The following is a 23,469-nucleotide window of genomic DNA, read 5'->3' as shown; positions in this document are numbered from 1 at the left end:
CATGCGAGCCATTGGCCTTAGCCTACCACCACTTGCCCGTGCGTGCCACTCGCTCGTCTCGCCCAATGAGACGAAGAGTCGCATGATTGTGGCTAGCGTTTGGCAGTTTTATTTTTTATTTAAAATAAAAAATCACTCCATGAGTTAAGTAGAAAAAATTAAAATAAATATACATAAAAACAATATATAGCTTAGTGGTAGAAGTGGCTTCAAGCCCATATCGACCAACATTATCATTTTGCTCGTTTTATATTTGTTTCATTTCTTTTACCTATTTTACTGCTCCACTTTAAATAAGAATCTAATTGTGTAGATTTCCACATTTAAATGGATTCGTATTTTAATTAAAAAGTACAATATAATAGTACTATAAAATAACATTAAGTTTAAAACATGCCTTTATTGTGGGTAGATATACAGAAAAAGTTATATTTTGTGTAATTGGTAAAATAAGAGATAATTGAGAAAAAAGTACTTGAAATTGAAAAAGTTATATTATCGTACCTATGTTGCGCATGCTCTAACTCAGCTCACAATAAGAGGAAAAACAACTATAGAATCAGCACAATCCATTAATGTCCAACAATTTATTTTAATCCTCGAAAGCAACTAGGCAATTTTCTTCACTTATACACATTTGAGATTATAAATCATAGTACAAGGTTCAATGCAGTCGGTACCTACTCAAAGCATATCAAAGCTCTCAAAGAATATCTTTCTTTGTGTAATGAAATTGAGGAACATCTTCCCGCTGATGATCAAGTTTGGAGGGCAGGCACGAACTCGTACGGTCAAAACTTTGCCGGAGCCACAGGGTGAAGATTAAAAGGCTGAGTCGCCACCGCTCTTAGACTTCCCAAGCAATATGTCTTTAGCTTCATTGATCTTAGAAGCAAGGTAATGGCTTCCGCCTGCATCGGGATGATTTGCGACCATCACCTTCCTGTGCGCTTCCCTTACCTTATCTGGCTGAGTGCTTTCCCTAATCAAGAAAGTTAGCAAGTTAACACAGTAAAATATTGCACGGAATCCAGGTAGGAATATGTTAAACAGAAAACAGACGGAGAACTTTCACATGATAAATTATGTATTCACACTGACTGGGTAAAAGATGACAACCATGATCATGATAATTACTATATGCTTATCAATAGAATAAAAGCATATCAGGGTACCCGGTATCAACCTAAGTCATCCCAGATCATGAAATGATGTAAATAGCATATTTGAATCGTCAATAATGGAGAAAACCGGTATAAAAACTGAAATAGAATAAAGGACTACCAACATTAGAGTTATTCAGTCACTACCAACTTGCAGGCTCTAGCTCAACTGATTATTGGAGCTCACCACTCTCCAATGAACTACGTATATGATCACTTGTTTACAGTAGCTCAAGACAATTGAGAGAAACTGATTCATAGAATGAACAAGCCAGACCCAAATTCAAGAAAAAAAAGTCAAGAAAAGATCGAAAAAGTAAAAATCAGCTAGTTTTGACCTGGTTATATTCTGCCCAATTCTTACCACGGAACTTGCATACTAAAAAAAACATATTGAAAGGATAATAAATTATTACAAAAAGACTTGGTAGCCATATCAAGCTTGAATAGGCTTAATTCTATTCAGTTTCAAAAGAGTAACATCCTTATGAATCTATGATATGTAGCTGTGCAAGACTATATCCACAAAATTACTACTTGCGCTACAAAAAAAGAACAGCACGAGAAAAGACAGCATCAAAGTTCTATTACATAATATTCACTCCGCAATCAAACGAAGGAAAGTGTAGATTTACCTGACTCCAAGAATAAGTGATGCCTCCCTGCGAGTCATTTTTGGTTGGAAACCTCCCTCGTAGAATTTACGCATTCTGGCAGTCGGCGGCCTTGATTTGAATGCTTGCCATGCCTGAATACTATATTTACCTGCTAGAGCAGCAGTCGCAACAGCAATTCCCGCTATGAGTGGTGTGCTCTGCATAAGTCATCACTCGTCAGAATTCAGTTTCCAATCGGATGGGTAATGAATACAGAACAAACATCAATAATCAGCAAGCTATGAACAATAACCATCGAAAAAAATAAAATCACAATCGTGGCATCATGCTACTGCTACACGCGAAAATTGCCAACTTCTAATATGCTAAATATTTTTAATTCTGGATAAAAAAATTGTTGTTATTGTAGTTTCACATTACATCAGATTGGAAATAGAAGCAGTGTCTACATTATCCATTTAAGAGGGAACATAATTAATTTCCTGAACAGAATTCTTGGTGGTATGCTTTCAAATCACAAACTTTGTTACAATGAGATATTTTACCTTTCTTTTGCTACTCTTCTTAATAACACAACTAACTAGAAAGCTTACATTTATAGTTTGAATGAATATAATAGCAAAGGAAAAAGCTAAATGATATCCACAATCATGATAACAACGAACGCAATTTTTATTCAATTTTCAGAACGAAGGAGAGCAGCTAAACAATCACTTTAGGAGCTAAATTTATCGGCGGAAATCAAATGAATTACTAAAACCAACGAAACAATAATGCGGAATAGGATAAAAAGGCATAAGATTTGCGAAGAAAAGCCACACTTCATCATTTCACGTTCTTTAATCTATGAATACAAATCAAAATAAGAAGATGGAGCGCTCACCATTTCTGATTTTAACACGGCCTCAGAGATGAAAAATATGGGAATTCAACATTCATAAATGTTTCTCAGAGAATTAGGGTTCGTTAATTGTGATTGGGAATGAGGTCGGAAATGGACGAATTACTGAGGTCCTAAATTATATTGTCACGCGAGATGCACGTGACTTATTAGAAAACGAGCATTTTTGGTTTTCTTTTTGCTGTGTTTTGTTTAAAATTTAAATTTTTCTTAAAAAAATACTCCTACATTTATCTTTGATTATAAAAAAAATAATTTGTTACATAATGAACAAATAATATACTCTATCCGTCTCACAATAATAATTTTTTTCTTTTTTTAATTCCCCCAAAAATGGACTCAATTTTATTTAGAATTTTCTAACTTTAATCTTTATTTTTTTCTTATTACCACAAATTTCATATACTTGTGTTCATTGTTTACTTATCGCACACGTTAACGTCCGGTCAACTACATGCCAATTATACTAGAAAATAAAATAAATTAGCTTGTTTATTGTAATCAATAGCAATAGCATACAAATCACACACAACTAACTAGTGATTTGATGTAGCATACACATATAAAAATACATAAACACACACACAAGTAAGGGAGTAATGTAAGCTGAAAATTGAAAAACGAGGCATTTGAGCCAAATACAATCATTAATCAAAATTATTCAATGATCATCACAACATAGTTATATGTAAGGTATAAACTTTATCTGAATGCTGTCACCAAGTTATTAATCTCATAAGCCATTAACAAACAGTACAAAATCTTGTCATTACATATTTCAAGATGAAGTTTCGTAGTTGAGATCCTCAAAAAGAGCCAGCAAATTCGTCTTGTATTCTTCAACTTCCTTGTACTCGCTGGAATCCGGGGTGCCCTTGATCACAGGTATCGCTCCAGCTTTATGTATAGCATCCACTGCTCCTTCTGCCGAATCTATACAGTGTCAGGAACGGGATGGCAATATGACATTTACGAAGCAACAAAATTGGTACGACAAAAATGTTTTTATTTAAGAATTTACAATGTTTATCTCCTGTGAGAAGTAATTGACTGTTCTGGTGCAGTATATGAGGAGAAGGAAACTGATATTTTAACGGGCTAATTTGGAATCGAATAAAATCAGGCGTTTCTGAACACGATCATACTAAACGAAGCAAACAATATTGTACATCTGACCTGACTTTGAGATGGCAACAAGAGCTTTCAGAGCTAGCCTTCGCGTGCGGTCATCTTTAGCACCCGCTAACATATCCACAAGCAACTGAGCTCCGCCTAATTCAACTATTTTCATTCTTCTTTTATCTGGTAACGAAAAGAGCATTATAAGCAATAAGCATGCATCCAAGATATCACCAACAACGTTATTTCATGTATCAGACAGATTGTAATAGACATCAGCACCCTTAAATCAGAACATGCTACTCTGGAGCTTACATGAGCTCTGTAAAAAGTCAAGCATACACACATTTTTGTCGGTGTCTTATTTTCGATTGTAGCTTTACTTGTTTTACTGTAACCTATTTTTCCTACTTTCACTTGTCTCCTTTTGTAAGGTTGCTTATGTACCTATCTTATTATTCTTTTATGAAATGGCTGGCTAAAACCTAATACATTGGGTCATATGATTCATAGAAGCAAGTGAGCATACTCTTATCAGGATTTAAGAGGAAGAACTACTGATTTTGAAATAAGTAATGACAACTCAATCCCGACGAGATCTTGTAACTCACACAACAGAAGGTTTTGCATTCATTTGACAAATCATAGAAGGATCAAACATGGTATTTATTGCGCCTGAAAGTTTAAGTATTACCATCTATTGAAAACCGTGCTAGTCTGGACGCCCCCATTCTTTTGAATAAAGGATCCTTCACTTGTAAAAGTTTAACAGACTGCTGCATCACATTTTCTCCTACAGACGTCCAATATCATAAACATTTGAGTCTTGAATTTTGATTCTTGATTCAAAAGGATGAAAAAACTACATTTGAAATTGCTATCCTTTTCAATAGACATACCCATGTAGGGGAATAAGTGGTAGCCGATGACAGTTGCAGTTCCAGCAAAAAATAGCTTCAATAGCCATCCGATTTTTCTTTCTGCATCCTGTTCTAGTGTTTTCTCATCTAGTACTGTAGAAAGTTAATTTGGTATCAGAATATACATTGAAATCAATGTTATCAATCTCGTATGGCGGCTTATGGCGCTTCGCCTAAAAACCGCCACAGGGATATGGTGTATTAGTATGGCGGATATGGCGGTCAATAATTAAATAAATAAAATAATACTTATATATTTATATATAATTCAATAATTAGAAAATAATAAAAATATAACATCTAAAACTCTTCAAACAATTAATAAAGCATAAAATACAACTCTAACTTCATGTTTCTTGCATAATTCCCCATTCCAAAATACAGAACACACGCAATGTTTTCAAATGGTGGATATGGCGGTGCTATGGCAGCGCCATGGTGCTATGGCGTTTCCACCACCGAACGTCATGCCATAGCGCCATATCCGCTATTTGATAACATTGATTGAAATACAGAAATCTAAATGAACTAACATATTTTGTATGACCGAAAATACGAATAGGTCTCACAGACTCAAACTTAAATGAGGAGCTCAGAAGAGCATACAAATACCTCCCACCTCAACCATCTCCCACACCGCACCAGACCGGCCAGATATGCACATGCCCACACACATACAAACACGTCCAGCTCCAACCATCTACCCAACCGTACCAGACCGACCAGATTTTCACACGCCCGGTCATATACAAATACACACACCACACAAACTACCTAGCACATACTCTTCTTTCTAGCTTACCAATCCATGTTAAGTGTATTTACAGCCCTGTTGATTATACAACAGGAAGAGTTCAGCATTTACCCAACTTAAATCCCCATTGAGAACTATAGACACAGAAGATCAAATGCAATAAGGAGACATCACCTACCTCTTTTATATGCTGATGAGAAATTCCGAGTCTGTATCACTGCATTCCTTCTGCATAAATGCTGCATTTTCATTGAGCAACAATATAATAAGAGGAAAAAAACAGATAATATAATAATAAGAAGAAATATATTAATTCATTCTTCCAAATTCCACAAACTGCTGAGTTTATTCAAATGATCCAGTTACAGTATAACAGACACTGAAATGAGAAAATAAAAGCCTTTTCACACTCAATAAAGGAAATCAGCTAAATTTCGGCCAAAGAGTGAGCATTAATCCGAAGAAGCAAAAACAGTACACTTCTCGATTGAAGAGCATTTCGAATCATGAATTGACGAATCCAATCCTCGATTAAGCTAAGGCAATCTCAGAACACTTCAACTAACAAAATACACACACATACAGAGGATAATTAAGCTGTACATGTACCTTCTGTCCAAAATCTGTTTGTGTGTTTCCCTTCTGCAATAATGAAAACCCGCGCTGCGTGGATTTGGGGCAACTGGCGATTGCTGTGGTGTAAAACAGCTTAGCAAATCGATCCATGGTCGCTAGCTTCGAACAAAGGTTAATGGCGGCGAATAGCTGCACTCACCATTTCCGATTTTAAAACGAATTCAAAGCTTCATCTTTCTGAATTCTTCTTCTCACTTTGGAGTATAAAGTATAAACCTTGTTTACGCCTATTTGTCATTTATTTGTAAATAAAATGAAAATGGTTTATAAAATCAGTAATTTAGTCAAATTTACAAAAAATTGCCTTGTCAATAATATCCCATGATTTATATACTTGTTTTTTTTTAATGAACTGCGCTTCATCGTCCACAATTTAGAATTCCAGCCAAATGAAACTACAAATCAGAATATGCATGTGTTGGCAAAATTACAATTTAATTAACGAGTCAATCTATCAAAATATATTTGAATCACAATTTTTTGTAAAAATATGGTGTTTTAGTATTGCCACTTCAGTTTCAATTTTGCCGAAATTATATTTCGTCACAAATCAGCTAGAAGGTCTAAGATTAATCATACATTTGAAGTAACTTATAAAGAAGATGAAGAAAAAGGCAGTACCACCATTAATACAATATCACATAGTACTACAATGCAAATATACATTAAATAGAAAAACTTTTAATAACACATAGTCCTAAATTTTTTGTAATCCTTTGTGGCTCCCAAACGAGACAAACCTAACAATGGTATAAAACAAAATAAATTTGTTGAAGACTGGATTCTAGATCAAGTCCACAAATACAATAAATAAACAACAATTTAATATCAATGCAGCATCAATAATCAAATATATATATATAAAATATGAAAACAACCTCCCACATTTCTTCTCTGGATTTCAGCTCCTTATTGCCATAGCATCCCTTAACGTGATCAGTTAAACTCATCCTCCATTGGCATTATCGTTCACTAAGGTGCTCGTGTCGACCTTTGGAGGGCCCGAATGTCGCCTAGCCCGGCCCGGTGAAGGCGGAAAAGAGAGCCGTTTCTTAGGAAAAGCAGTTGTTTCTTTCTCCACCATGCTGCCATATTCCATCCCCGAGGGACTTTGAGACTTCAACCTGGCCTTCGCGGAGCGAGTTGGTGTCATGTAACTCGGAATGGATGGAGAGCTATCCAAGCTCTCGTCGTCTCTAACTGAACCGGCTATGCTGTGCCTCCTCCTGTTCCTCTCTGATTGAACACTGAACACGCTCCTCGAGTCATCATCTTGGCTCATCATGCTCACCTTTGGGCTGGCGTTTCTCAGTTTTCGTGCAGCCAACGAAGGTACAGCCCTCGGAGAGGGAAGGTGGGTATGAGATGGTTTCTGACTAGCTGCTGGAGATGGATTATCTGAGTTTAGCTGATGGCGGGCGAAGGCCTTTGTGATTTCTCCTGCAGCAGTGGCAGTGGTGGAGCCTTTGATGGATGAACGATCACCGTTGAGATCTTTCCCTGCTGTGCTTTTCGTATCAAGAGGAGTAGCAGCCATCCATCGTTCCAGCCAGCTCCAGCCCCAGTGAGGATTTGTTGGGTCCATGAACAATAAGTTGTTCAATTTTGATGATTTCTTCCACGTTTGCTATTTTAAGGGACATTTTCTCAAGTTAATGCTGGATTTTTCTCACAGATGCCAACTTTATTAAAATGAAGGTAATTAGTAATCTTTTTTTTTTATATCTAGATTGCCATGTATAAGAAGTACCTGGTGAGTGTATGAATAAGCTAGAGCTCTTTCGCGTCTCATTGCTGCTTCGTATTTTTGGAGCAGGCTCGCCTCAGTTTCCTCTTTCGTTTGTGGACTATCATCCCATTCCTCCTCCATCTGCACCACCATTGAAGAGACTTTTAGTCACATGGATACAGAAACCTCAATGAAAATTTGGAAGAAGTAATCAAAGAACGCATATTACTCGTGTAAGCTAGATGATCTCTGATTAAGCTACTAGTCACATTTACAAGGATCAGGCTATCAGATATCAACATATGCTATGTTTCCACAAAGACATAAGTGCAGCAGTGAAGGAACTCACTTTCAAGCTATCCAGCTCTTTTACACGTCTCTGCAAGAGCTGTCTCTGCATCGCCCTGCTTTCATCCAACATTCTGGTTCTTCTTGATTGGATCTGAGATTGCAAGTGAGATAGAGTTTGCAAACATTTCAGAGTGCTTGATGTCTGGCGTTCTGCTGCTGGCCCGTCAACAAGTGACTTCAGTCTGACTAACCCTCTCAAAGCTCGTAATGCCCTCCTCGCCTAAAAGTAAGAACAGTTGGTGGTTATAGAGCTATGCAAGTACAGTCGATGAGGCAATGAAAAAGATCCGTAAGTCACAGTTATTGCCTCATCACTAAAATCTTCATCTCACCGAAATGCCTCGACCGAATATAAACATATCAGACAGTAATTTAGCATTTTAGCTAGTTAAATTATTTATCAGCTACAAACTAACAGAACTAACCAGATTCAGATTGAAGCCAAACAAATAAGCACGGATACGATCATATCCATGACTCACCTTCAGCAATCAAAACAGTCAAACTTTGAAAAAAAGGAGTATCAACTACTCAATTTGACCTCAGTACTATAGGTAGAAACATTCTTTAAATACTGAAGTTCAAATCAATCACTATCTTAGCAAGTTATTGATGAAGTAAAAAACAACTCAATTTGACCTCAAGTACATAGGTAGAAACATTCCTTAAATATTGAAGTTCAAATCAATCACTATCTTATCAAGTCATTGATGAAGTAAAAAACAGGCCAAATTTGCATTGCAGTTTACCATATCTGCATATCACAGGAATATCTAACCATATCACATAAATAATTTAGCTAGTTAAACCATTTTCAGGTACAAATTAACATAGCTAACCAGATTCATATTGAAGCCAGCAAATAAGCATAATCATACCCAGAATTCACCTTCAGCAATCTAAACAGTTAAATCTTGAAAAAAAGGGCTATCAACAGCTCAATTTGACCTCAGTACATAGGTATAAACTTTCCTTAAATATTGAAGTTCAAATCAATCACTATCTTATCAAGTCATCGATGAAGTAAAAGACATGGCAAAGCATACCAGGTAACCACGGAATGCTGTCTGAATTTTGAGTGCTGCAACTTCCTGCTGGTGTTTTTCAGAAACTCGAGTCACTGTTGGCAGTGGAACCACCTCTGGAGTAGCCTCCTCAGAAGCTATTTCCGCTTCAGAAGCTATAGCAGCAGAAACTGCAACAGAGTGAGCATGCTTCATCTGCTCATTCTCCACCTCTGTCGGTTGTGGGGGAGGATGAGAATTAGGAGCCTCAAAAGGCTCCGGATTTGGTGCATCCGAAACTGATTGCAGTTCATTCACAATTAATATCTTCTTCGATTTACTCGATCTCTGGAATCATGAACCACAGCAAAAATCAGAGGCATCAACAATCTCATCAAATTTTAGCAAACGATCAAACCATAATCTCATCATTCGAGCCAATCTTGGCTTCTTTCTTTACCTTGGAACGCAGGCCTAGAGCCTTCTTGACTGATGAAAACCAACCTCCTTTCGCCATCCTCCTATCACTCTTCAATGATCCCAAAATCTACCAAGCAAAGAAATCATTTTCAGGACTCAATTCTCCCCAAAAATCCTAAACATCATTATGCACAATCACAAACATAAAGTCAACATGCGCATGATTTCAAATCACTTCCTGAAAATGTGAAAATGCAAACCACTACCAAATGTTCAAAATGCAAAAAATCAAATTTCACCTAAATCAAATATGAACACACCTATCAAGTGTAAGCATCTAGATTCCATACATTGTCATCTCCACATACAACTTACTCCATTTCTACCTAATTCGCCAATTCGAAGCAACACATGATGAACACGCAAATGCGAAAGAAATCGAACATACAAATAACAAGAGAAATCATCCACATCAGTTAATTTCCAACCAATAATCTTACTTCAATTGCGGTTTCCAATCAAATCACCTGCAATGCGAAGCTTGTCAGATCTCAGATACCTACAGTCTCCTCACGATTGAGTCCATTCAGGTCCACTTCTCAAACACAAAATTTGAAACACGCAAAAGGAAAGATTTCTAGATTCAGTTTGAGGAGTTTGGGATGAGAGAGAGAGAGAGAGAGAGTGACAGAGCAGATCTTGCCAATTCAACGAACAAGTGCAGAATAACTAATTAGTTACCGAAATAAGAATTCACAGCTCCATTACTGTTTATCCATTGTGGGACCCACCCACTTTTTTTTATTCTTTTTTTAATTGCTCACCAAAATATCCGTGTACCGTATTAATCCCAAGGTTAAAATAATAATTTTTCTAATGACTTTTCGAAATTGAATGGCTATATTTCTAATTCAATGGTTTCCACTTTTCACAATAATAGAATATACAAAACGCAAAACCGTACTAATTAAATACTTATATTTGGAATTATGAGAGTGATGAAAAGCTAAGTTGAGAATAGGAATCCCATGGGCTATGTTGCAGTAGCTTATTTGTTTTTATATTGTTATAGTACTAGTTTGTTTGTTTTATTAATAGTCTACAACATACAAGAATTTAAATTTTCAAACTTGGATATTTTTCATGACATAGTTTTGGCCAACCAATTGGGGCCACATGTTATCATTATTTTAGCCCAATCTAATAAAGTGTTTAGTAAATACTTTGCAATTATTCATTATGTAATTATGAGAACATGTTCTAAACTTTCTCGAAGTGATATGCTTAACATTAACTACAATTGATTATTAGATTCCTTTAAATTTTACAGGTATGTAATATTATAGCATAATAATCACAGTTCAAATAATGATAAATTTGTAATTTTGATTAATGAAACATGAAAAATCAATTGACGATTAATAGGAGTACTATTTACATATATTAAAATATTGAACAAATTAATCAAATAAAATATTCCACAAGTTGCACTTAGTAATTTTTTTTAAAAAAGGTATATAGAGAGAAGTGAAGAATACACACTATTGCAGAAATAATTGTGAAGGGGTTTTGAAGCTAGCAACATGTAGCGTAGCGATTTCAATTTTAAAGTAGCATATAGTTGTATACAATATTAAATATCTTTGGTTGCAAAAACTGACTACACCGACACAATTTAAAGAGAGAGATAGTTGAATAATAACAAAGTTGGATGAAATATTATTGGTTACTAGTGGGAAGTTCTACCAACTAAAGTGTTATGAACATCAAAATGTAAAGCGACCAAATTTTGTGGACTAATCAAAAAAATATGGCATATTTTTCGCAGTCACATTTTTTTTTTGATATTATCCATTTTATCTCAATCCTAGAAAATACACCATTCTCATGTTAATAAAGATATATTTTTTTTTTTTTGCCTTAAGTTAAGAAAATAGTAGCAGTAGTGCTTATTAAAGTGAAAAGAGAGTAAAATATCACAAAATAAAATAAAAAATTTAGGAAAAAATATAAGAAAGAATCGCATAAAAGAGACTGAAAATATTGATATTTAACAAGAAAATGACTCATTTAATTTGGGCCATCTTTAAAATAAGTACGACTCAATTAACTTAAGACGAAAGTAACCATCTAACTAAACCCCATCAAAAAGGCTACGATCATTAATATTTTGACACGAGGATTCAACAGATTAGACTGATAAAACAGAATTACTGTGAATATTATGTACTGTTATATTTCTATACATTTTACTAATCTCACTCAAATTCAAAATGCATGCGCCTCATATCTCAAACGCGAGGCACCAGCACTTTTCCATATCTATCCCTCTCACAGTGATATACAAAGCTGTAGAATACATACAGTTGAACTAATGAAAGAACGGCACCTGCTGTTTTTCAGGAAAACAACGAGCAGGTAATGACGATCACGCCCCTGCAAGCACGAATCAACAGGAATTATGAACACTTTTGAAGCCAGCGTTATCACTTTGTTGAATAATACTCCCTCATTCTCAACTTAAAAGTGTCAATCACTTTCACTAAAACCCGTGTAAAGTCAAACTGAGACTCGTAAGTTGGGATGGAGGGAGTTATAAATAGAAATCGAACCTTAAGTAAAGGCAAAAATCCTATCAGAAATATTTGATCTGCAAATAGGACATTCTGTACAGGCAAGGGAACATGACCTGCATACTGCAGTAGTAAAGCATGAAGTTAGGAGTAGTATTTTGTATAATTAGAAATATATAAATCAATCAAACTTACAGCAAAAATGACGGCATGGGAGAAGCATTGCCGCGCTAGGTGACTCGAAACAAACTTTACACACGTGAGAATTCGCGTCACCATTCACGGTATACCTCATTTCCTTTTCTTTTATCTCCTGCATACGAGCCTGCGCGAATATGCAGGGATAATGCGGTGAGCTTCAAATAGCAATGCAAAAACATGATGATCATTAAAATGCATGGGATAGCAGTAATGGACCTTCAGGCGGACTACGAGAGGTTCTTCTTTGGGAGCATCTATGTGTGTTATTAAACTATCAGAAGCTTCCCTGTTTTCCGGGATTGGATTTGGATCCGTCTCAACAATGCCAATTTTCGGGACATTTATTTGATTGTTGTCCTCAGGCAGTCTGTCATTAGTTTTCTGTTCTTGCAGAGCACTCCCCTCTTTCTTTAGTTGAGCAACGAGCACCCACATGTTTGCTAGATCGCTCTCTAGTGCTGCCTCTCTCTTCTGTGCCTCTTCAAATTTTTTCCGGTATTCATTTTCCAGAACTTCCTTCTCAGCCAAGGCAGCCTCGAGAGTCACCTCTCGTTGCTTCCTTGCTTGCAGCTCCAACTTCAGATCATCAGAATCAAGACTCCACGATTCAAAGTCGCCACTAACCATTCCAGAAACATCATTTGGTCGGCTGGAGGCCCGACCTCTTCGGCCAGCTCTTTGTATTTCACTAAGCCTGCGGTTACCACTATTTCCCGAGCTTCTAGAGCTTAACTCACGAGCAGCCAATAATTCTTTTTCCAGCTTGGCATTTTGTACAGACAGCTTAGTAACTTCACCAGCTAAGTTCTTTAGCTCAACTGCGGCAGCAGATGCTAGTTCTTTAGCGTAAGAAGCTTCCTCGGATAATTTCTGATTCTGGACACGTAGCCCACTATTTTCCTCTAAAGTCTGAACATGCTCTAGCTTTAGTTTCTCATTTTCAATTTCCTGTTTTGTACAGAAAAGGTTTCAGTCTAACACCAAAGCAGATATACTGTGTGTAAATAAATCAACAAAATTGCCAATGAGTAGTTGTAACCTTTGATTGCACTTTCATTCTTAACTCGTCTGCACATTCGTCAGATACACACATTCCAAGCGTGGGTGTCTTCTTGTCATCAGATACTGAAGAAAGTTGGTGTTCTAAGAGCAGGATTTTTTCTTGCAGTTCCTTGTTCTCAGCACACTGATCGATCGAAAAGCAGATCCACATTATAAAACAGGATATTAACTTAAATTCAAAAGGGCAAATAAAACAAGTACTAGTAGAATTAATTACTATAAAAAATACTCCATATACCTTGTTCTGCAGTTGTTCTTGAAGAATACGGTTATCTGCTGACGTAATCTGCATTTCAAGGTTAAAAGGTGTCAAAAGGTGCACCTATTACTCTAGGCAAGTAGCAAATCAGAGATACTTTAGTGGAAGAAAGAACGATAAAAAACTTTTATAAATTGTCGTCGGATGGATAATAAATAGCATGAACCAGGAGGGAAGGAATAAAGAAACACCTCAAGCTCAAAACCCTTCTCACTGCATTGTGTCATCAGTTTCATGACCGTCTGCCACAGGAAAAGAATGAAAAGAAACTGTCAAGCTAGTACCAGAGGACTTCACATTCAATCTATAAGAGAACGGGGCAGCAAGTGTTTTTTTGAAATGATTAAGGATGACCTGCTGCATTTCAATCATGGATGCATTAGCAACAGAAGCTTCACTTCTCTCAACCATCCGTTGTTCTAAAGCTCTCATCTGTTTTCTCTTTTCTTGTATTTCATGCTCCAAGTTTTCAACCTGAGAATCAAATGCAAGAAACATCTTTTAGAATTCGAAATCATCGCTCAGATTCTAGCAAATACAGCATATAACAAACACACTTCCAAGTATCATACAGGACCATATTTGCAACTTCATTATGGCTAGTGCCCTCTTGCGTGGTGAACTGTCAGAAACGTAAGCTTTCCATATTTGAGTAGTACAAGATAATATATTCAATATATAATGAGTTTCAAGTCAGGAAAGATTTCACCTACTAATACTGTCTCATGTTGCACATCTTGTTATTAATATTATCAGTAACAGCAATTTGACAAACTAATACTGACATTGTGTAGAGCTAGATTAATGTTCACCAAGACAGTGTTTTTATTTGTTGAACACGGATGAATGTGGCATTACATATTTCAAAGTTAAAACATGGAATAATTAAAATAGACACATGGTACTTTAAAAAGAAAATTGAGAAGTACCTGATCTTTTGAGCTATCGGGATCATTTACAGATTGGTCTACCAGACGCTTTAGAGTACTTGTGCTGAGTGCAATCTCTTCTGCAAGCATCTTAACTTGCTCAACAAGGAGATCCATCTCATCTGATGACATACCATCCTACATCACAAATAAATAATTAAATGGCTGGGAGAACCAAACGAGTATTCAAACTTAAGCATTGTACATATGCCAGGATCTCAAGGGTCCAAGGACAAAACATTTCAGATAACTTTAGAACACGACTATAAAGCAAATTTAAGATCAACGAAATCAATTGGGAGATAAAAGCAAATAGTTTAGAGGATAAAGGTTGGATACATACAACATGCAGCTTTGACATAGAAGACAGTCCACTAATAAGTTCACCCGCTTGAGTTGTTTCAGATGTAGTACTGCCAGCTAGTGATATATCCTCATTCCATCTGCTGGATGATCTTATGTGCTTCACAATATATGCGTCCGATGAGGTTGTTAAACAAGAGGGTGGAGAATCTTTTTGGTTCTCATGGTAGAGTTTCAAAGAGCCATTATGCACGGTATCCAACTTCTGCCATAGAAATACAAAAAATGTTGAACGAGTTACTGAAAATTGGTTTCTGTTAGGAGCATCCTAGAGGCTAGAACACATGTAGAATTCAGAGCAAATAAACCAATAAATTACTAGTATTTAGTGCAATTAGTAAAGCAAGCTCTGATGACGGTTATCCAGTTCTATAGCGATCTTAACAGTTTCGTTACAGTCACATAATTTATGAGTGCTTTGTGAACAATTTTGAGAGAAAGATAGTAAACAATTAAAGCTAAATCACTTGGAGAGAAAGGCTAATCTGACTGTATCCGTTTACTGATAAACAACAAAGTTTAGTTTCAAGGCAATGACAACCACCACAAGGGCAAAAACAAGAGCAAGTGCATTTGCTTGAACATTCCTTGCGAAATAACAACTTACTTCATCCTCAGCAGCAGAAAGACTCCTTTGATGAGAGGGAATGTCGTTTATGTAACCCGGGACCGTGTTTTTCGAGGAGACGAGGATCAGTTTTGTTAGCCTCTGAATTCTACTCATTAGAGCAGCCTTGGCATCTTCCTCTTCCTCTAGTCTTGACTGCATTTTAAATTGCCCTTCTTCTAACTGTAAAATGAATATAGATGGCAGTAATAAGCTAAACATTGATACTATTCCACCAAAAACAGATCAAGACTCCAGAAACAATGGTAATGATTTGGCAAGCATTCACCACCCTAAGCATTTTGAAAATAAGAGTAAACTATACCTGTTGCTTTAAAACAATAATATCTTCATGGCTAACACCTTCAAGCATCCCCCTCTTAAGTTGATCAAGTTCTTCTTTGAGAGATGATATTTCTCTTTGATACTTCTTAATCAACGATTTTTCATCAATAATCTGAAATTGAAATATTTAAATAAATACCAAGGCAATTGACCACTCAATATATGAATATAACTACAAACATACATGTTTACAGACTCACCCTATTACGCGAGGCATTGATTTCAACACGTTTTGCCCTGCTGGCAAATTTTAAGGTGTTATGTGTCTCCTCCATATTGCTTGATGCTGGAGTGATCGTACAAATAAGCTGAGGATATAAAGTATCATGATTTTAAAACTAAGCATTTCAACCAGTATAGTCCAGTCATAAAATTTAAAACTCAAATCGAGGCTTGAGGTAACTAAGTAGATAAAAGAACAAAATAAATGTTGGCTCGATCTCTAGATAAATGTTTTAGAAACAAATACGTGATTGAATGATAATTTCATAATTAAAATTGAAAGACAGTACAATTTTTTTGCTATAAATTAAAGTTATCCCATGCTCACCGAAACATGTCCTTGCCCACTTAGTGAGGATTGTAGAAGGCGTGTAAGCTTTGAATCCCGATAAGGAACATGGGATGCCTTTCCTTCACTAAGTTTTCCAATTACCTTCAAATTTTAGAAAATTGAGATCATCAGAGTACAAAATACACATGGCAACAAATATCAGAATTCAGAGAAGAAATTTGTATGCCAATGCAATTTTAAATAACTTGCTATATGCCAGTGCATGTGACATGGCAATAAAAATAAGAAAAAGTGTAATTGTACCAAACTACAAGTAGAGGAAAATGGACCAACTACCAACAGATATTTGCCTTCAGCTTAAGAAAACATAGCAAAGTAAGTTCCGATACTCACAGTTCCAAGAGTTAGAAGACTTTTATTGATATACGATCCTTCCTTTCTCCTTATCCCAGTTGTTTCAGTTTTTGAACTTTCAGACCCCGCAAGATCAATTAAGTTCTGCATAACAAAAGTAGGAGTATGGGTAGATTTTCATCAAAGACTGAGGATTTGAATGTAATAAAATTCCTCTATGGACAGAATATCAAATTATCAAATATAGTGTATGGCAAGAAGAGAGGGGTTGTTTCCAGCATTCAAATGCAATTGAAGGATGTGCGCACCAATTGTGAGAAAATAACTCCATCATAATCATCTCCATGGTTACTACTCTCGATCATCTGGAACAGTATGAACAAGCATACTCAAAGTTAGGTGGTGGAAGATCAGAAGGCAGAATAATAACAAAGACATCGGTGCATCAATAGATACCATTGAAGAAGAATATATGCTATTATATTACTAACAACCTACAAAGTAAAGGGGGATCATGTATAAAGGGAAGGTCAGAACAAAATCTGCATATTACCAATACATTCAGTTGAGAAATATTAATGAAATTAAATAGTTTTAAGAGGCATCAAACTTGATATTTCAGGTTTCCAGTTCACTAACAATTCATGCTTCACTCTGCACTCATTTGCCTAATTTTTGCAATTTATATTGGATCACTTCCCAGTTACACTCATTCAATTACCACCATGAAATGGACTAGCCTATTTTATGCTGAAATTTAAATATAAATGCCAACATGCAAATGGTCACCACTGCCCTTATGGTCCTATGCTCAATTTCTCATAAGTCATAAGGAATATGATTTCCCATTCACCCCGAGAAGATCAAATAAGATGACAAAGTAACTGATTATGCAACAATTAAACCAAGCTATAAAATGAAGTGAATGAAAATGAAAACGAAAACGAAAACAAAAACAAAAACAAAAACAGTTACATTTATCTTTTCATTAAAGAAATCAGGTATAATGGAACTTAATAAAGAACTAATCCGAACAGGATATGTACCAATGTGAATATAGTATGGCTACGGCTGCTAAAGAGGTTGAAATTATTTGATCCAACGTGTCGATGCTCTGCAATTGTAATGAGCGTAGAAAAAATTGTTGCCATCAGATTGAGATGTAATGTAATAATCATATAAAATTTCAATAGTTGCACTATATGACGCACTATGTATGTAAAGCCCGAGGAGCAAATAAACACACAAACACGTGAACCGACATTCACACAGCACACTACAATATACCTTCTCCTGCAGCAATAAATGAAAGGACGTGGCCAGGGGATAAAACAACTTCTTCCTTTATGCCCTCAACGTAAGTTCCCTGCATATATTAAAAAGGTGGGATGAAATGATATCAGTCCTGTGTAAGCGTTAGTACAAAAATAAAAGGTTTTAATCTAATGAAAACTCAAGGATTTTCAGATTACAGCTACTATGCAAGAATAACTCCTACAAATAGAAGTACTGTAAAGGATTACTAAAGAGTTTCAGCTATTAAAAAGTGCAGTCTCATATATTTGGCGAAAACCATTACTTAAAGCAATTTGTGTGTCCTGAAACTTTGAAAGGAAGATATAACATGGATGAAATTCACCAATTGACCTACAGTAAAGGGTAATGTAGAGATAAAGACAATTAGTATGAAATAAACCTGCGCATCTTCTCTCACACGCAAATTTTGGCCAGTGGGATCTAGTAAGTCATTGATCACCTGATGAAAAAGGTATTCAGTATCGTGAAGTTTTAACAATCCACAATAATTGCATACATATTGTTGATTCAAATCTCAAGAGTTAGCAGTGGCATATGTGACTGTGTCTGGTGAGAATGAGTGAAGTGGTTTTTCTTTATTAAGTAGTATTAATTTAACCTACATGCAAAGAACATGAATACGAAAAATCTTAAAATATACTGATGATATGATAATCATTAAAAATATACTAACCTCGTTGTAAATTTCAAGATATGACACTCGGAGTAGGAATTCGCGACCTGGCGTCTGAAAGGAAATTACTATCAGCCATTATACATTGATTTTACACTATATTATCTAATTGCATCAACAAATGAATTAAAAAACTAAAAACATAATATTGTTTGGGCAAGCACAAAAGGTTATGGGCAAACATACATCTTGGATTATGCTGAAGACATCCTTTATAGCCAATGGTATGATCCCTGGAGAATTTTGATCTCCCTGATAAGAAATGTTGAGAAAAAATAATGAAACATCATATTCATAACTCCCAAATTTCTTTTATAATTTTCTATTGAAACATAATGAAACATCAATAGAAGCCCCAAGACAATAAGAAAACAGAACAAGCAGAGCAGGCAGAGCAGAACAGGTAGAGAACGGTGACAGTCTTTATATTGTAAATAATGGATAATTAAACATATTCCATGCTTCATGCTTGGGAACAAAATGAATTATATAAAGGACTTTTGAGTGTTCATTATATATAAGTTAATGTCAGTTGAACCGACAAAACAAACTAAAAGGCACATAGGAGTCTACTACACCCTCAAATTTCAACCAAATATGCCTCAAAAAGCTTCAGTGCAGCGCAATCACACAACATCAAATTCAACATATATCCACTGCTTATGTTTTTGATAAGGACTATAACCTCTGTAAAACTGAAAAAGAATACCATATTCCTTTGTGTACCAATTTTAACTTACATGCATAGTGTGTGTCTTCCCACTACTGGTGACACCATAAGCAAATACAGTTCCTGCATATGGACTTTATCAGTGCTAATTTGCAGAAAATTTAGAGTATAAACTATAAATCAGTTAAGTAATCTGCCCAATGGGGACAAGAACAGCTGGCATGCAAGGCTTAAAACATGATTCAATAGCAACCTAATCATGCATGGCTTGAAAAGGTCGGAGTGTAAGTGAGTTTGGCATACCATTTACACCGTCCATTGCAGCCTTAACTACAGGTCGAGCAGCTACTTCGTAAACTTCCAGAGTATTTGTATTCGATCCAAAAACTCTATCTGTTAGGAAAACGAATATGCAAATGGCAAAACATCATAGTTAGATAGTATAATTTCATTTTGTTGGATAATATTGTCCCCCACAAAACTATAAAACTAATGTGCACTGGCAATCACTAGTCAATCATTTTTACTCCAAAACCTAAATAACAATGGATTCTAGTACGAGTTTATGCATTATAATACTGCCATTTCCACGGCTCAGCCATTACACTGATTGCAGTTCACAGAATTGAGAATGCGAAATCCAGAAAGCAATGACGATCTGTAACTCCAAAGTATCATAATAGGAGTAAACAATATGGATGGACCAAAAGTAAACGAACTTTACCGAATGCATATGCCGTCATTGGATTAAACTCATTCCGCACGATTTTCTCACCGTCTGCATACCATGCGACCTCATCTCCTCTCTGATATTCCCTTTCACTGCATCAACACAGCATAACAATGCAAATGAAAGTTAATTGGCTCAGTTTCCTCAAATTCCTAAACCTAACCTCAGACCTTTCCCCAAATTCAGAAGTTCAAAAATCAACCAAAATCAGATCTATCATTCAATTGAAATCACCTCAGAGGTCGAAATCTAACTGTCACTGAAATGCTATCCCCCGATCTCGAAGCGCTCTCCAACGGCTCACCGATCAGCTGCTCCTCCATCGACGGAAAAGCCACTGGCGCGCGGCTTCGCGAATAGTCGCCACCTTTGCGATTAGACGCCGTGGATCTAGAGCCGTAACCTCCGCTGCCACCGGCGCCGTAGAAAGATGTCGCCGAAGAGGAGCATGAGCGCGGCATTAAACGACCGTTCATCATCGATGACGACGACGACGTAGATGAATAAGGAGTCGACGGTTTCCGATTACCGAACGGAGAGCTGCTCCTTCCTCTCGAAGACGAAGCCGCCATTTCTTCAAACACAACAAATTGAATAACAACTCACGGTATACGACTATAAACAATTGCTCGGCTTGCCTTAGTCAATGCGATTATGCAATGCAAACGTAGGCATCAGAGATTAGGAGAATTTTCAACAACACGAATGTTGTGTCAGAAATCACATGGCACGAATCAGCAAAGTGAATTAGATTGCTCTAATTTTGGAATTTCGTAACTCCTTTTTCCAGCCCCAACGCCTTGTGATATACACAATCTTCAGCAGTATTCACTCACACACACGAATGCGTGTCTGTGAGTGAAGAGAGAGATGGATTAACTCGTTGTTTCTTCTTCTTAAAGACAAAGAAGAATTGCAGAGTATATGAAGAGAGAGAGAGTAATGAGTGATGAAGATGAGAGGTGGACTAGCGAGGAGTGAAAACGACGGGAGGTAAAATTATGTATTTGTATCAATTTTATATTGTATCATTTGAATTTAAATTATGAAGTACTCCTATAATTTATAAAAATACAACTATATGACTTTGACTTCTCTTTTATTTATAGATAAAATATTGATTTTGTTAGGCCAGAATTTTATATTTGAATCTATTTCCTATTGTAGGTCATTTGAATTTAAATGCTTTCAATAATGTTATTAGAAAAAATTCTGAGTTTTGACTTTTCTTTCATTTTTAGACAAATTATTGATTTTGTTTCGCCAAATTTGACTCCTAACGTTAAAATTAACTGAAAAATTTATGAAAGTTAGATTTGTTTGCAAGTAATATTTTATGACAAATACATTATTAATATTTTTCAACTAAATTATTTTCTATATTAATAAACGACATTATTTCATTCAATATTAGGTGGTGATGTTAAGAATGATATCTTGATTCTCAAATAATTTCACTAAAAAGATTTCATCATGAAATGATTACAAACAAATCCATATATCACAACTTTTACTAAAGTTTAAAAGTATAGAATGAACAAGAATTTTGCAACATAATTTGCTTAACTACTATACTACTCATTTTATTCGTGAATCTCTACCATACCCATCCTGGCTGAATAGGGTCCGGCCCATTAAGTTCCAAATGTCTTTGAAATTGGGACATTTGAAAGTACTAATCCATTGGGCCCGAAGTGAAAGAACATACGAAGCCCATAGTACTTTTATTTTTTATTGGAATTTAATTGAAAAATAAAATTAATATGCTTCACAACTTTAATGGAGTAATCAAACAATGAATATATTATTTGTATTTTCTAATCAAACAATGAATATGGGAATTTATCCCAATTATCCCATGGCAAAAGATATCAAACACTTTTACGTGATATATTGTTTGTATTTTCTAATCAAAAAATGCTATATTTTCTGTAAAGGTATAGTACTTTCATAGTTTTCTCAGTCGAGAGTGATTAATTAGTAACTAATTAGTAATTATAAATTAAGATCAAATCTTAGTTATTAAATTAAGAGATTTAGTGGTTGAAATAATACCACATGAATTAAATTTTAAATTAAATTATTATGTAAATATAAAGGGTATTAATGTCAATTTCCTCTCATTAAAATCATCTCAAAACTTTAAATTAATGTAACTCTCTCTATTTAAATTATTTTTTCGCAAAAAATATATCAAATTAAAGATAATTTTATAAGGATTCCAACGATATCTCAATCGCATATGTTTCGACGATATTCGGGTGATGAAATTTGATAAATTATATTTCATTTTTTTTATATACTGATAAGCCGATTTTATCAATAAATGCAAAAAAAATTCAATATATGCAAAATCTCAATATAGTGTAGGTAAAATATCAATAAAAATGTGTTAATATTTTCTTGTCCGTGTGTTGATATTCTAATGTCATATTGTTGATATTTGTAATACACTATATTGATATAAAAAAGAATAAAGGCCAAAATAACTGGTCCTGAACAAATGGTCATTTTATGATTTTGGTCATAAACTTTATCTTTTGAATTTTTTGGTTCTGCACATTTCAAATCGGATCACAATTGGTCCTCCGTTAACAGTTCCGTTAATATTTAACAGTCAACGGTATTAAATCCGATTTTGACCAAATTAAATTTTTAAATATGATTAATTACTCCCTAATTTCATCTTCTCCCTCTCTTCTCTCTCACATCATGTTCACCGCCACCGTATGCAATTACCGCCGCCGCTGCTTCTTTGTCGCCGTGAGTCCAGTTAGAGCAACTGCGGACAGCCACCGTCACCCCATCTTTCACTCTCCCCCCTCCGATTCTCCCCTTATCTGTCACACCTCCGTCACTCTCTCTTGCTGCTGTTGCCGACATATTGTCGCCACTTGCAGGCATCGCCGCCGCTGCACTCTTGGAGTTTCACCAGCCCGCTGCTGCGAGGCTGCTGATCGGAGTAGGAGTAGTCGCCGTCCAGCCCCGCATCAACTTGGTTTGAAATCGAGATGGAATTGAGAATCCTCATTGCTGATTTTCGACTCACATAACTCTCTGCTATCACTCAGGGCTGGGGCTGGTCTCGATGCACCAGCAACAGCGAATCGCGAGGCACCTAACAGCAGCCCTATTTCGAGCAGGAGACGACGGGTGCTGGAGTGATGGCGACCAAATCGCCGAGAAAAGTTGGGTAAGGAGTTGTCTGATCAGGAAGGCCAATGACGACGATGCTGATGGAGTATTTGTAGTCGGCGG

The 23,469-nt window shown here is 35.9% G+C and overlaps 4 protein-coding genes across 5 annotated transcripts; all 4 read right to left on the bottom strand.

Moving 5' to 3' along the window:
* Positions 1-536: 536 nt before the first annotated feature.
* LOC125212477 (mitochondrial import inner membrane translocase subunit TIM14-1-like) lies at positions 537-2,788 on the bottom strand. The gene is made up of 3 exons (XM_048112660.1): positions 2,664-2,788; positions 1,799-1,977; positions 537-982 (listed from the first exon to the last, which is right to left on the bottom strand). Exons 1-3 carry the CDS (start codon positions 2,664-2,666, stop codon positions 823-825), a joined length of 342 nt encoding a protein of 113 aa, XP_047968617.1. The 5' UTR covers positions 2,667-2,788; the 3' UTR covers positions 537-822.
* Positions 2,789-3,309: 521 nt separating this feature from the next.
* LOC125212433 lies at positions 3,310-6,334 on the bottom strand. Its single transcript, XM_048112605.1, has 6 exons — positions 6,084-6,334; positions 5,653-5,713; positions 4,700-4,813; positions 4,495-4,593; positions 3,858-3,983; positions 3,310-3,605 (listed from the first exon to the last, which is right to left on the bottom strand). The coding sequence occupies exons 1-6, from the start codon at positions 6,198-6,200 to the stop codon at positions 3,460-3,462; spliced, it is 663 nt and encodes a 220-aa protein (XP_047968562.1). The 5' UTR covers positions 6,201-6,334; the 3' UTR covers positions 3,310-3,459.
* A 379-nt stretch (positions 6,335-6,713) lies between these two features.
* LOC125208936 (protein IQ-DOMAIN 2-like) lies at positions 6,714-10,342 on the bottom strand. Of its 2 annotated transcripts, none has more exons than XM_048108470.1 (6): positions 10,115-10,342; positions 9,655-9,741; positions 9,237-9,542; positions 8,189-8,410; positions 7,861-7,980; positions 6,714-7,737 (listed from the first exon to the last, which is right to left on the bottom strand). In XM_048108470.1, exons 2-6 carry the CDS (start codon positions 9,709-9,711, stop codon positions 7,057-7,059), a joined length of 1,386 nt encoding a protein of 461 aa, XP_047964427.1. In that variant the 5' UTR covers positions 9,712-9,741; positions 10,115-10,342; the 3' UTR covers positions 6,714-7,056. The 2 variants fall into 2 exon arrangements, with proteins under 2 accessions (XP_047964427.1, XP_047964426.1); XM_048108469.1 differs by having other exon boundaries at positions 10,142-10,342.
* Positions 10,343-11,745: 1,403 nt separating this feature from the next.
* Positions 11,746-21,198, bottom strand: LOC125214556 (kinesin-like protein KIN-7D, mitochondrial). Its single transcript, XM_048115630.1, has 26 exons — positions 20,850-21,198; positions 20,446-20,785; positions 20,206-20,303; positions 19,785-19,874; positions 19,552-19,604; positions 18,998-19,063; positions 18,812-18,865; positions 18,518-18,577; positions 18,109-18,187; positions 17,868-17,935; positions 17,130-17,186; positions 16,861-16,965; positions 16,504-16,608; positions 16,154-16,261; positions 15,934-16,065; positions 15,609-15,791; positions 14,982-15,206; positions 14,639-14,776; positions 14,064-14,183; positions 13,901-13,951; positions 13,689-13,736; positions 13,428-13,574; positions 12,605-13,336; positions 12,383-12,512; positions 12,227-12,310; positions 11,746-12,050 (listed from the first exon to the last, which is right to left on the bottom strand). The coding sequence occupies exons 2-25, from the start codon at positions 20,781-20,783 to the stop codon at positions 12,228-12,230; spliced, it is 3,270 nt and encodes a 1,089-aa protein (XP_047971587.1). The 5' UTR covers positions 20,784-20,785; positions 20,850-21,198; the 3' UTR covers positions 11,746-12,050; position 12,227.
* Between the last annotated feature and the right edge of the window lie 2,271 nt (positions 21,199-23,469).

Source organism: Salvia hispanica, chromosome 3 (genome assembly GCF_023119035.1).
Source record: "Salvia hispanica cultivar TCC Black 2014 chromosome 3, UniMelb_Shisp_WGS_1.0, whole genome shotgun sequence".
In the NCBI taxonomy this organism is placed as follows: Eukaryota; Viridiplantae; Streptophyta; class Magnoliopsida; order Lamiales; family Lamiaceae; genus Salvia; species Salvia hispanica.
Note: the sequence above shows the minus strand (reverse complement) of the source record. Positions and strands in the feature narration are given on the sequence as shown.

What these genes read in the sequence shown, in the direction of transcription:
- LOC125212477 (XM_048112660.1), bottom strand. An exon ending in TCACTTATTCTTGGAGTCAG is followed by an intron (nt 983 to 1,798) that starts GTAAATCTACAC and finishes TTTCTTGATTAG; the next exon opens with GGAAAGCACTCAGCCAGATA.
- LOC125212433 (XM_048112605.1), bottom strand. Translation starts at nt 6,200, where the DNA reads ATGGATCGATTTGCTAAGCTGTTTTACACCACAGCAATCGCCAGTTGC. An exon ending in CTCATCAGCATATAAAAGAG is followed by an intron (nt 4,814 to 5,652) that starts GTAGGTGATGTC and finishes AACTTTCTACAG; the next exon opens with TACTAGATGAGAAAACACTA. An exon ending in TGTTGCCATCTCAAAGTCAG is followed by an intron (nt 3,606 to 3,857) that starts GTCAGATGTACA and finishes TAGATTCGGCAG; the next exon opens with AAGGAGCAGTGGATGCTATA.
- LOC125208936 (XM_048108470.1), bottom strand. Translation starts at nt 9,711, where the DNA reads ATGGCGAAAGGAGGTTGGTTTTCATCAGTCAAGAAGGCTCTAGGCCTG. An exon ending in AAGAGCTGGATAGCTTGAAA is followed by an intron (nt 7,981 to 8,188) that starts GTGAGTTCCTTC and finishes ATGGTGGTGCAG; the next exon opens with ATGGAGGAGGAATGGGATGA. An exon ending in CTTATTCATACACTCACCAG is followed by an intron (nt 7,738 to 7,860) that starts GTACTTCTTATA and finishes CCCTTAAAATAG; the next exon opens with CAAACGTGGAAGAAATCATC.
- LOC125214556 (XM_048115630.1), bottom strand. Translation starts at nt 20,783, where the DNA reads ATGGCGGCTTCGTCTTCGAGAGGAAGGAGCAGCTCTCCGTTCGGTAAT. An exon ending in ATCTTGAAATTTACAACGAG is followed by an intron (nt 18,578 to 18,811) that starts GTTAGTATATTT and finishes CTTTTTCATCAG; the next exon opens with GTGATCAATGACTTACTAGA. An exon ending in GTGGGCAAGGACATGTTTCG is followed by an intron (nt 16,262 to 16,503) that starts GTGAGCATGGGA and finishes TTATATCCTCAG; the next exon opens with CTTATTTGTACGATCACTCC.